At 39.2% G+C, this 12,510-nt stretch overlaps 1 protein-coding gene across 1 annotated transcript; it reads left to right on the top strand.

Moving 5' to 3' along the window:
* The first annotated feature begins 6,514 nt into the window (after nucleotides 1-6,514).
* LOC115975487 (dicarboxylate transporter 1, chloroplastic) lies at nucleotides 6,515-10,880 on the top strand. Its single transcript, XM_031096277.1, has 3 exons — nucleotides 6,515-7,844; nucleotides 9,158-9,379; nucleotides 10,235-10,880. Exons 1-3 carry the CDS (start codon nucleotides 6,723-6,725, stop codon nucleotides 10,595-10,597), a joined length of 1,707 nt encoding a protein of 568 aa, XP_030952137.1. The 5' UTR covers nucleotides 6,515-6,722; the 3' UTR covers nucleotides 10,598-10,880.
* The last annotated feature ends 1,630 nt before the right edge of the window (nucleotides 10,881-12,510 follow it).

Raw genomic sequence — 12,510 nt, 5'->3', positions numbered from 1 at the left:
ACCTACCCTCCACCAAAATGTCCAAAATCCATCACCCTCCACTCACACCACGCCACGTCATCACACCTATCCCTTTCATTGGTCCACGTCCCCCAAAAGTCTCACTACTAAACACCACTGTAAAGTAGATAGTAGAGCAATATAGTTGATAGTAGCTACCCACTAAAAACCTGACACCTGTAGCACGGCTCTTTTTTTTTTTTTCTGGGAGAAACAGCTCACTTATACTTAAGTGATAGATTATTAGCTAATTTTGTATTTATCTTTATTTTGAATAATTTAACTTTTAACTTTTTAAAATAGAAATAAACAATACAAAGAACTTAAATATGAGTTGTGATAATTACATATAATGTACGAGATAAACAAAATATGATTTCAACTAGAGTGGGTAAGAAGTGTGAAAACACGATTAGTATATTTAACAAAATTAGCATATGGTATATGTAAGGACCTGATTTACAGTACAAGCCCAAGATGTATGGGATCTCGGCTCAATAAGCTCAGTACAATAAAATTTGTAGAGAGTAAGTCAAAGAATTAGGTTTAATCAGTTGGACAACGGCTAATATTGAATTAAATGACAATCAAACACAAATAATATCAATAGACTTTCAGTCCGAGAAGATAACCTAGTATAAATTGATCACAACTGGATATGAAGACAATTTAGATTACAACAGCATTCTCTCTTTCAATTTTCGATCCTTTTCTCATGGAGGGTCTATCACATTATATAGCTCCCTTTGGATCATCTTGATCCTACACTTATTGATTGTTTAAGCCCTTACTTGAGTACCTATCCCATTAGACACCTTTTTAAACTCTCTGTGAGTCGTGATAGCCAAGGCAACATTGTTTTGAGGTTTTTTCCATATAAATGCAGTCAGAAAAGTAGCTGCAACGCATTTAATGCGGTGGTAGTAGTTTTTCTTTAGATATTCTTGGGTTTCATTATTTCCTGTATGTTCATATGGCATGTTCTTATCATTTGAGCTTTCTGGAGGATCACTCTAATTGCTGGAATAGATATTTGAGCTGCATTCATTATATCCGAGGAGGAGTCTTTCCTCGGACCATCCTCCATTCATTCCTTACTTATAAGACTTTGGATTTGAACCCCTAATGAATATTTGGCCTTTCTCGGACCATTCAACGATTTCAGATTAAGTCCAAGGCCCAACATATGATCCTGGGCCCTTATCCCTACAGTATAAGAAATACAACTAAAACTAGTCTCATCACAAGCACCTTGCATGTGCGATGAGGCTTTTTATTTTTGTTTTAGTATAATAATTTTCCATTCATTCATCTTTTTTGTGCACTAAGTTTATTGAATGCCTAAAGATTTTTTTATTCAAAATAAAAGAAAATGTAAAAGAAGCAAAAATAAATAAATAAATAAATAAGATAGTGTATTTGTTTTTTGTTTTTTTTTTTTTTTAAAGTGATAAGAGATAAAGAGATTGTAAAATGTTGTGAACGTGAGTCTAGTAAGAAGTTTTTAAATTGTGAACTTTTATTTTACCAATTTGTTTACCATAATTAAAAACCAGTAAGTGAGCAAGAAGGAAATATTTTGGGATATCTAAAACTTAGAATCCACAACTTAAACGGAAGCCTAAATATAGATAAATATAGATATAGAACTATAAAGGTATAGATTTTTAAGGGAAAAATTAACAAGACATTTTTTAAAGGAGTAAAGTTATAACCACAAACTATTTTATAACTGTAAGGACGCGATTTGTAACGACCCGTAACAGTGTTGGGTTCGAAAAGGTCCAAACAATATCATTTATAGAGCGTGGGTTTGAAAAGTTAGGCATTGGTCACCAGACGGTGGGTTTTTCGTGGTGTTCATACATGATTTAACTCGTGCTCGCCCCGGGAGTCTTTCTCCTGGAGGCGGGCTGGGAGGCTCTGGTTTTTGGCCATTTTTTCCCAGCCCCTGCTCTGGATTGCTTACTTTTTCCTTTTATACTAGCATGTGTTCCTTATCCTTCGTCCACGTGTAGGATCGACTTCTCCAAGACTGATACTTGTCCCATCAGCCCATATCCAGAGTGGTTGGGGGTGGTTGCAAAAGCTGGAGAGTATGACTCTATCAGTATTGAATGACAGTAAGAGCAGCTTTCCCTGGTCGTTATACTTTCCAGCGTATCCTTTTCTACTGATCTAGATATTTTAGATTTTTTCCAAACTGTTTCTATACCGTTTTTGCCCTTCCTTCCAGTGAGACCTCGGACATGCCGATGACTGAATCGTCCTCGGCTGTGTCCCAAGACTATTTTGTACTTGTAATACCGATCCTGGGCCATAACCTTCCTCGGCTCGGACCTTAGGCCCCAATGAATAAATGGGCCAGGGCCACAAATTACTGGGCCCCACAATAACCCCTCAAAATCCTGTTATCCAACCTCTTGGTTGGAGATGAGGGTTTTGGTAATGCCAAGCCTTTATTACGGCTCGTTTAACTCGGTCCTTCATTAATGTTGGTGTCTATTCATCTACTCAGGAAACATACCGGGCTACGAGACATTCCTCTAAATTCATTCACAATGCGTTCTTACGGTTTGCTTATCCAAAACGCGTCTTTAATGATTTCCCTTTACGAGACCATTTAAATTCGACAGTTATTGATGGTGTGGGGAAGTGGAACGGGTATATTCTCGTTTACAGATTTTCTTGGAAATCTGGACAGATTAAATACCTTCCGTTTTGCCCTTCATATAAGAAGAAAAGCAAGAGGTTATTTCTCTTGTACAAAGACCCTCTTAATTCTTCTGAAACCTAAAATACTTAGCCTTCTCCAGAGTTTACTTTATCTGCTAGTTATACCTTAAATTGTGTTACGTTCGAGATACGAGTAAGTAATGAAGGGACCACACCCTTCCCAAAAATACCATGTTCTTATGAAGTTCAAAATGGCTCGGTCAGGGCAGGGATGGCAGAGACTCAAGATCCTTCTTACCCTCCTTTCAGCTAAAATCCGAAGCAGGGGCTCGTCGCGCCAAACTTTTGGCGCGACTGAGCTGGGGTCACCCATTATCAGTACCAGCCGCTCTCTTATGAGCATAGCTAACATGGCACCAGTGTGTTAGGAGTCAGGACTGACGCAGGGATAAAGTATCCCTACTTCTTCCTCTCTTCCTTCACTGGTGCCTCCTTTTGCTTCTCTTTCTTCTTCTTTCCACCATCAGATCCATCCTGGTGCTTTTCCTTCTTCCTCTTCTTCTCCTCTCCCATCAAGGAAGGTCCTCTTCTCAATATGGATGTTAGTGGAGCAGAGTTTGGAAAGACTTGGGAGTAGAACTTAAAAAGATTTCTGGCTGTTCGTTTGAGTGTATTTTTTTTTTTTATTGTTTTAGTAACTCGTTTTCTATATAGGCTTGTTTAAACCCTTCTTTGTACACTGTAATACCCCTTTACATTAATAAAAATTATAATTTCTTTATTTCATATGTTCTATCTCTTCTTTTTTGGAATGGATATGTTGTGAATAGACGCGCTACTTTGCGACTTCTCTTTTATTTCTATACTTTGAACGATGCTTAGGGCCAAAATCCCAGTTAATAAAAAGATCTTACTCTGTGTTTATTGAAACTATCCGACTTAATAATACTGAATTGAACAAATGATACTTAGGGCTGAAATCCATATTAAGAAGAAAAAGAAAAGATATTTATGATGAGCTTATTGGGGCTGTCTGGCACAATAACGCCAACTTGAGAACACAATACTTAGGGACGAAATCCCTTACCAAGAAAAAAGACGCTATCATGAACTTACAAGTGCTGTTCGGCACAATAATACCAACTTGAACAAATGACACTTAGGGTCAAAAACCCTTGCTAAGGAAAAGATATTATTATGAACTTAATAGAGCGGTTTGGCACAATAATGCCGACCTGAGAAAACAACACTTACCCCAAAATAGCCAAGATGACAACTGAATGCTCGGTGCGGTGTAGGAGGTAATCATCTAAAAACACATAACCCAAAAATGAACAACCCCTACAAGCTGCTGAGTAATAAGGTGTTTCACCATCTTCCTAACAACTTTCATAACTTTAACCTCTTTTGGTATTTGATCCGAGGATTGAGCAACTTAGAATCTTTATTAAGTAGCCGATCTTTCCATAGGTTTGAGTCCGAGGACCATGCAATACCTTGGTTCTGACAAAACTTGATACTGATAAGTAATTAGTTTCCCCATAGGTTTGGGTCCAAGGACCATGCAATACCTTGGTTCTGTCCAAAACTTGATTGTGATAAGTAGTTGGTTTCCCTATAGGTTTGAGTCCGAGGACCATGCAATACCTTGGTTCTGTCCAAAACTTGATTTTGATAAGTAGTTGGTTTCCCCATAGGTTTAAGTCCGAGGACCATGCAATACCTTAGTTCTGTCCAAAACTTAATTTTGATAAGTAGTTGGTTTCCCCATAGGTTTGAGTCCGAGGACCATGCAATACCTTGGTTCTGTCCAAAACTTGATTTTGATAAGTAGTTGGTTTCCCCATAGGTTTGAGTCCGAGGACCATGTAATACCTTGATTCTGTCCAAAACTTGATTTTGATAAGTAGTTGGTTTCCCCATAAGTTTGAGTCCGAGGACCATGCAATATCTTAGTTCTGTCAAAAACTTGATTGTGATAAGTAGTTGGTTTCCCCATAGATTTGAGTCCGAGGACCATGCAATACCTTGGTTCTGTTCAAAACTTGATTTTGATAAATAGTTGGTTTTCCCATAGGTTTGAGTCCTAGGACTATGTAATACCTTAGTTCTGTCAAAAACTTGATTTTGATAAGTAGTTGGTTTCCCCATAGGTTTGAGTCTGAGGACCATGCAATACCTTGGTTCTGTCCAAAATTTAATTTTGATAAGTAGTTGGTTTCCCTATAAGTTTGAGTCCGAGGACCATGCAATACCTTGGTTCTGTCAAAAACTTGATTTTGATAAGTAGTTGGTTTCCCCATAGGTTTGAGTCCGAGGACCATGCAATACCTTGGTTCTGTCAAAAACTTGATTTTGATAAGTAGTTGGTTTCCCCATAGGTTTGAGTCCGAGGACCATGCAATACCTTGGTTCTGTCCAAAACTTGATTTTGATAAGTAGTTGGTTTCCCCATAGGTTTGAGTCCGAGAACCATGCAATACCTTGATTCTTGATTTTTCTTCTAAGTAGTTGGGAAAATTAACCCCTCGACTATGGCATGAGACCTTAGTTTTAGGGGAATTAGCTCCTCGGCCAAGCCTCTAGAACCATCCGTGCGGTTGACGTTACGAGACGTAGCCCCTAGTAAAGAAACATAGCCCCTAGTAGAACTTTACGCTAGAACACTACAACCGGCTGTTAGAAATGACAAAGGAACTGTCTCGACCTACCGCCTATGCCAACACACAAGCCTTTCCCACAAACGGCGCCAATTGTAAGGACGCGATTTGTAACGACCTGTAACAGTGTTGGGTTCGCACGTAAAAATGCCCAAATAATATCATTTATAGAGCGTGGGTTTGAAATGCTAAACCTTGGTCACCAGACGGTGGGTTTTTCGTGGTGTTCATACATGATTTAACTCGTGCTCGCCCCGGGAGTCTTTCTCCTGGAGGCGGGCTGGGAGGCTCTGGTTTTTGGCTATTTTTTCCCAGCCCCTACTCTGGATTGCTTACTTTTCCTTTTATACTAGCATGTGTTCCTTATCCTTCGTCCACGTGTAGGATCGACTTTTCCAAGACTGATACTTGTCCCATCAACCCATATCCAGAGTGGTTGGGGGTGGTTGCAAAAACTGGAGAGTATAGTTCTGTCAGGTGCAGAGTATTGAATGACAGTAAGAGCAGCTTTCTCTGGTCGTTATACTTTCCAGCGTATCCTTTTCTACTGACCTAGATATTTTAGATTTTTTCCAAACTGTTCCTATACCGTTTTTGTCATTCCTTCTAGTGAGACCTTGGACATGCCGAAGACTGAATTGTCCTCGGCTGTGTCCCAAGACTATTTTGTACTTGTATTACCGATCCTGTGCCATAACCTTCCTCGGCTCGGACCTTAGGCCCCAATGAATAAATGGGCCAGGGTCACAAATTACTGGGCCCCACAATAACATTTTTACAAACTGCTAATATGACCAACTTTTTATTGATTTTCATCTAATCCCACCATTAACATCATTTTTTCATTTATCAATAATCACTCATCACATTGAACAGTTTGTAAAATCTTTTGTAAAATAATTTGTATCTCTAATATTATTATTTTTAGAGAATTATTTTAAGAAAGTTTTTTATAAAAAAAAATTAATAGATTGACAGCTTATAATATTCTTTTATAAAATTTTCCATAAAATTAGTATTGAAACTTCCTAAAATAATTTATTACCTAGATTTCAGCTGGAGTAGGTACTAGAGTGTTAAAAAAAAAATTGAAAACACGACTTCAACTTGACACAGCGTCTGCAGCAATAATTGGGAGTCCAAAATAAAATCCAACCTGGCCGGTTGGCAACAGAGAATCTCATCAAACTCCCCTGGCGGACATTTCAACTTTTCCCACAACGACGTCATTCACAAAGAACAAACCTTCAACACCCTCTGATCCCCCCATCTAACGGTCCTCGTTTTTCCATCCCCCTAAAACCCCCCCACATTTCCTTCCTCCCCACTTAAAAAGTTAAAACCACACACACACACAGAGCTAGAGAGAGAGAGAGAGAAAAAAACATGGCGTCGATGGCGCTCACTTCTTCACTAACTTCACCACCTCGCTCTTTCCCTTCCCTCCGTTCCCGCACCCCCTCCAAATCCGCTCATTTCCTTCCCTCCCTAAGAATTCCAAATCCCATTTCCATTTCCCATTCCCAATTCTCTAACAAATCCTTTCCCATTCCCCTATCCCAGTTCCCAAACAAGTCTACTAATTATAACAACAATAAAACATTCACTGTTAAAGCTACAGCCAGTGGCGCTGCCACGTCATCTAATCCGCCAGCGCCGGCGCCGGCTTCGCCGCCGTGGCAAGGAGCGGCGATAAAGCCGCTGGTGGCGTCGATCGCCACCGGAATTATCCTCTGGTTCGTTCCGGTGCCCGCGGGAGTCACGCGCAACGCGTGGCAGCTGCTCGCTATCTTCCTCGCCACCATCGTCGGGATCATCACCCAGCCTCTGCCTCTCGGCGCCGTCGCGCTGCTCGGCCTCGGCGCCTCCGTGCTCACCAAGACTTTGACGTTCGCCGCCGCGTTCTCCGCCTTCGGAGATCCGATCCCGTGGCTCATCGCGCTCGCTTTCTTCTTCGCCCGCGGGTTCATCAAGACCGGGCTTGGGAACCGAATCGCTTACCAGTTCGTCTCCTTGTTCGGAAGCTCGTCGTTGGGGCTAGGTTACAGCTTGGTTTTCAGTGAAGCGCTGTTAGCTCCGGCGATTCCGTCGGTTTCCGCGAGAGCCGGAGGGATCTTTCTCCCGCTCGTGAAGTCACTCTGCGTAGCTTGCGGCAGCAACGTCGGCGACGGGACCGAGGAGCGGCTCGGATCGTGGCTGATGCTCACGTGCTTTCAGACGTCGGTGATTTCGTCGGCGATGTTCTTGACGGCTATGGCGGCGAATCCATTGAGCGCGAATCTGACTTTCAACACGATCAAGCAGACGATCGGGTGGACCGATTGGGCCAAGGCGGCGATCGTGCCTGGTTTGGTGTCGTTGATTGTGGTTCCGTTTCTTCTGTACTTGATTTACCCGCCGACGGTGAAGAGTAGCCCCGATGCGCCGAAATTGGCGAAAGAGAAGTTGGAGAAGATGGGACCAATGACAAAGAATGAGATTATTATGGGTGGAACTCTGCTTCTTACGGTACATTTCTCTCTCTCTCTCTCTCTCTCTCTCTCTCTCTCTCTGTGATAATCTTATCTATTGGATTTTAGGTTATTGATGCTTTATATAGTGATTTTGAGCTACTCTTGCTATCCGTGCTTTTGTGTATTTTGAAATTTTGGATGGTGTTCATGTTGGTAACTATTGTATCTTAAGTAGAGATTTCTTGCTCAATTGGTTGAGGATAATGTGACAGAGTGTCAATAATGTGCTAGTGTCTTGGTCTTATGGGCACATAGCAGAGGGTAGTTTGTCTTCTTTCTTGCTGATTGTTGTGGGAAAATTTTGAGTAGATTGATGCAAAAGTAGCCGAATTTGGAGATTTTTGACGGTTTCGCTGCAGAGGTTATTTTGGATGATTGAGTGTATATTTTTGTTCAAGAATTTGTATTGTTATGTTTACTGAATCATGTGTCCATATGCATGCTAAAGTTTCGATTTTTATAAGATAAGGTGGTCAGAAAATTCTGACATTGGCAATTACATATCCGAAAACCAAATTTGAGTGTAAGTTTTAGTGTTTTGTAAATACTTTTTGAAGTTCACTGATGTTGGGGGGGTGGGGGTGGTTTGGTGGATGTGTTTATCCCTGCATGCTACTTACCCTTCTTACAAGGTTGCTATCTTTCATTGATTTCTACCCAAGAGTGTTGGGCAAGCACCAGTGGTCATAAATTATATTTTCTGCCACTTGGGTTGTTGTAGAGCACACTTCTTGATTGGTATGCATATGTTTGTGTGTGTCTCCTGCATGTTACGTACGTGTCTTTCTGCAACCAAGTTTCTTTAACTCAATTGTATTAGCATTCCAGAACTGGACTTTCCAAATTCTATAAGCACCAAGAGTATTAATGTTTTCTTTCACTGATTCATTATGCAGTATGCTAATTATTTGACCTTATATATGTTGGTCTTTAGTATCTGTTATTCACCAAATTAATTATCAACTCAAAGACATATTAGGCCAATGGCATTTGGGCCACCTAGAAGTCATTCACTAAATTAATTATGAACTGAAGTGGTATTCTGTTGTTCACCTCACATTGGTTTGGGGTGGTGGACAAGTATGGGTGTTTGGATCCCCAAGTCTTTACTTATGCAAAAAAAAAAGAAAAGAAAAGTCGTATCACGTTCTTTCGGTCATTGACTTCATTCCCCTATGATGCATTTAGACAAATGAATCACCAAGTTCATGCTGGTTTCAATATGTATGCAGTGTTATAAATATTTATTTAATCTCAGCATGTGTTCTTTATTGTAATACCTCTCTCCTCCGCTCTTTATTACTTCAGGTGGGCCTCTGGATTTTTGGAGGGATGCTGAATGTGGACGCTGTCACTGCCGCCATTCTTGGATTATCTGTCCTCCTGGTCACCGGGGTTGTGACATGGAAGGAGTGCTTAGCTGAATCAGTTGCCTGGGATACACTCACATGGTTTGCTGCACTCATTGCAATGGCTGGATATCTCAACAAATATGGTCTCATCTCCTGGTTCAGCCAAACTGTAGTCAAGGTTTGTCTTCTATCCTCTTACTGGCATCTCATTGCTTTGTCCCTTTTCTCAATCATGTGTAGATGGTTTGCTCACATCAAAGTGCTTAAACTGTGGGTTTTGGTTGTTGGGTGCCATGACTGAGACATATATATATCATTGACATTACTTAAAATGTCTGAGACTTATCTCAGAAAAATTCATCTCCCCTTTCCTTTTCCTATGATTAATGGTAAATACATTATTTGATTTTGAATCCTCTGAATGATACTATAAAAGTTTCAACATTGGGTTTAATGAATTACATGATTTCATTTATTCATAGGTGCAGTCTTGATGTTAGCCACTGATAGACTAATCAGTCTAGCAAGATGCCTTGAACACTTTATTTTTTTCATAATAGTATCTTGAATTGTTTATTCTTATACCATATGGTGTTTCCTAAGATTTTATTTTTGCTGGGAAAATGATGCTTAGAGAGTTGCATTGTAATAATCTAAATTGATCATCAATAATCTCCTTGATAAGTAAGATGTCAGAACGGAGGGGCAAAACAACAGTGTATCAATAATCTTTTAGTAAATGCTTGAATGTGTGTGTGTGTTTAACTTAGAAATTGAGAGCAAATTGAAGCAATACCTTAAATCTGTGTATTGACCACGAACACACACACACACAGTATATATATTGTTTATTTATATTCCAAAAGCATTGTATTATGTTCTAATTCCTTTATCACTGCCTTCTAGTTTTGATCAGAGATTTAAGTTGCCTTTGTATTAGTGACAAATTATTTCTACTCTTAGGCTTTGATGCAGATTTTGTATCTAATCATTATAAAGGTATCGCTAACACTATGTTAAACTATTTTTACAGTTTGTTGGTGGATTGGGTCTCTCATGGCAGCTATCTTTTGGCATTCTGGTTCTCCTCTATTTCTACTCTCACTACTTCTTTGCAAGTGGAGCTGCTCATATTGGTGCCATGTTCACAGCGTTCTTGTCTGTTGCTAGTGCTCTAGGCACTCCACCATACTTTGGAGCCATGGTGCTCGCCTTCCTTTCGAATCTCATGGGTGGCCTTACCCACTATGGCATTGGGTCAGCTCCTGTTTTCTATGGTGCCAACTACGTCCCTCTTAGTAAATGGTGGGGCTATGGATTCCTCATGTCTATTGTCAACATTATTATCTGGCTTGGAGTTGGAGGAGTTTGGTGGAAGTTCATTGGCTTGTGGTAAAGCAGTTGGTCATTAGAATTTTACGAGCCAAAGTTTAGTAATTTCTGATTTTTCGATTTTCATTACATGTTTACTTTTGAGGCAGGATGTTAATTTATTTCGATTCTTTATCTTAGAAAGAATCTTTTGGTGGCTTCAGTGGACAGGCTTTAGGTGGGAAATTGGTATACAGATAAGGTCTATGTAGAGCAGACCATTCGAATTTGTACCTGAAATTTTGACATGGCACGAGTGATAACTGCCTGAAATTTATAACAGTGATTACTTGGATCCTTGAATGATTCTTTCTCCTCGCTACACATTTTGTTTGTTTTTTTTTTTTGGTTATGTGGAGAAAGGGAAAGGTGAATCATTGCAGTATGTATTGGAAGGCTCATACAGTGTAAGGAGATTATGATGGATTTTTTAACATAGAGAAGCAAAAGCAGTGATCCATCTGCTTCTTTTGATGGTGAAAAAAACCAATTGAACGAGCTTGTGTTCCATTACTAGCATGACCATTCACTGAACATATTATATATGAAATAAGAATTACCAAATATGATGCCCTTCAATTTGAGCATTAAAATGAAAATTTTCTTATCAAGGGCCAAACTCTGGATGAATATGATTGCCTTTTCAGGATTGAATGGGATCTTCTACAAAATCAAACTGGACCAAGTTGTAAAGGAAATGGAATTTAAATTAGTCCATTGTGTCTCTGAACCTTAACACATGCCAGTTTAGGGTTTAACAACTTCTTTTTCTGGCGGTTAACTAAGAGCATCTCCAACAGCCACTGTAAAGCCATTTTTGGACGACCAAATGTTACTGTTCACACTCCAACAGCTTCTCCAAACGCGCAGGTTCTCCAAATTTTTTTTGAAGTTGCTACAGTAGTTCTCTAAATCTAGAGAACACTGTAGCACCTTCAAATCAATTTTTTTGCTTAAAAAATTATCCTAACTACTATTATATCAATTCTTTCTCTCTCCTCCGGATTTCTTTTTTTCTCTCATTCTCTCCATTTCTCACATAATCCAAACACAAAACACAAAACAAAATCTAATTCTTAAAATAAAGTTGAATCAGAACAAGCAAATATGAAAAAAAAAAGAAAAAGAACAAGTCGATCTGATCCCGTTTCTCACATAATCTAAGCACAAAACAAAATCAAATTCTTAAAATAAAGTTGAATTAGAACAAGCAAATATGCAAAAAAAGAAAAAAAAGGAAAAAGAAAAAGAACAAGCCGATCTGACCCAAGTTGATCGGTGAGGAGGACGACGAGTAGCGGTGGGTGGGGAGGACGACGAGCAGCGGTGGAGATGCTGGAGCGGTGGTAGAGATGCTGGAGCGGCGGTGGAGATGCATGCGGTGGAGGCCCAAGCTGATCTCTCTCTCTCTCTCTCTCATACTTATGTGAAGCGAATGTTCTTGAGGTGAAAAAGAAAATAAAAAGAAGGGGGGCTATGTGTCTTGTGTGGAGGAGAAAAACAAGAAAAAGAAAAAAGAAAAAAAGAAATGAAATGAAAGGAAGAAAAATAATATAAAAAATAAAAAATCCTAATTGAAAAATACTACCTCAATATTTTTACAATAAATTTTAAGTAATAGATTGTTATTAGTTAATATTGGCGAGTAAAACAATAATTTCAGTGGTGGGTTCAAATTAGAACTAGTAACAACTTTCCACATAAATTTTGTTGTAAAAGTATTGCGTAAAATGTTGTGAACATAATACTTCTTATTGAAAAATATAGATGTTAAAAAAAGAATAAATGATGATTAAAAAAAGAATAAACAATGAATGAATAAATAATATTTAAATGAGATAGAGAATGGGATAGAGAATCTGTTGAAAGTGTATTTGAAAAAGTGGACAGGTAAAAACTAAATGTCACTGTTCATTTTCCAAACAGTACAAAAATTTA

The sequence above is a fragment of the Quercus lobata genome, chromosome 1, assembly GCF_001633185.2.
Source record: "Quercus lobata isolate SW786 chromosome 1, ValleyOak3.0 Primary Assembly, whole genome shotgun sequence".
NCBI lineage: Eukaryota > Viridiplantae > Streptophyta > Magnoliopsida > Fagales > Fagaceae > Quercus > Quercus lobata.
This window is presented reverse-complemented; position numbering and strand designations above follow the sequence as displayed.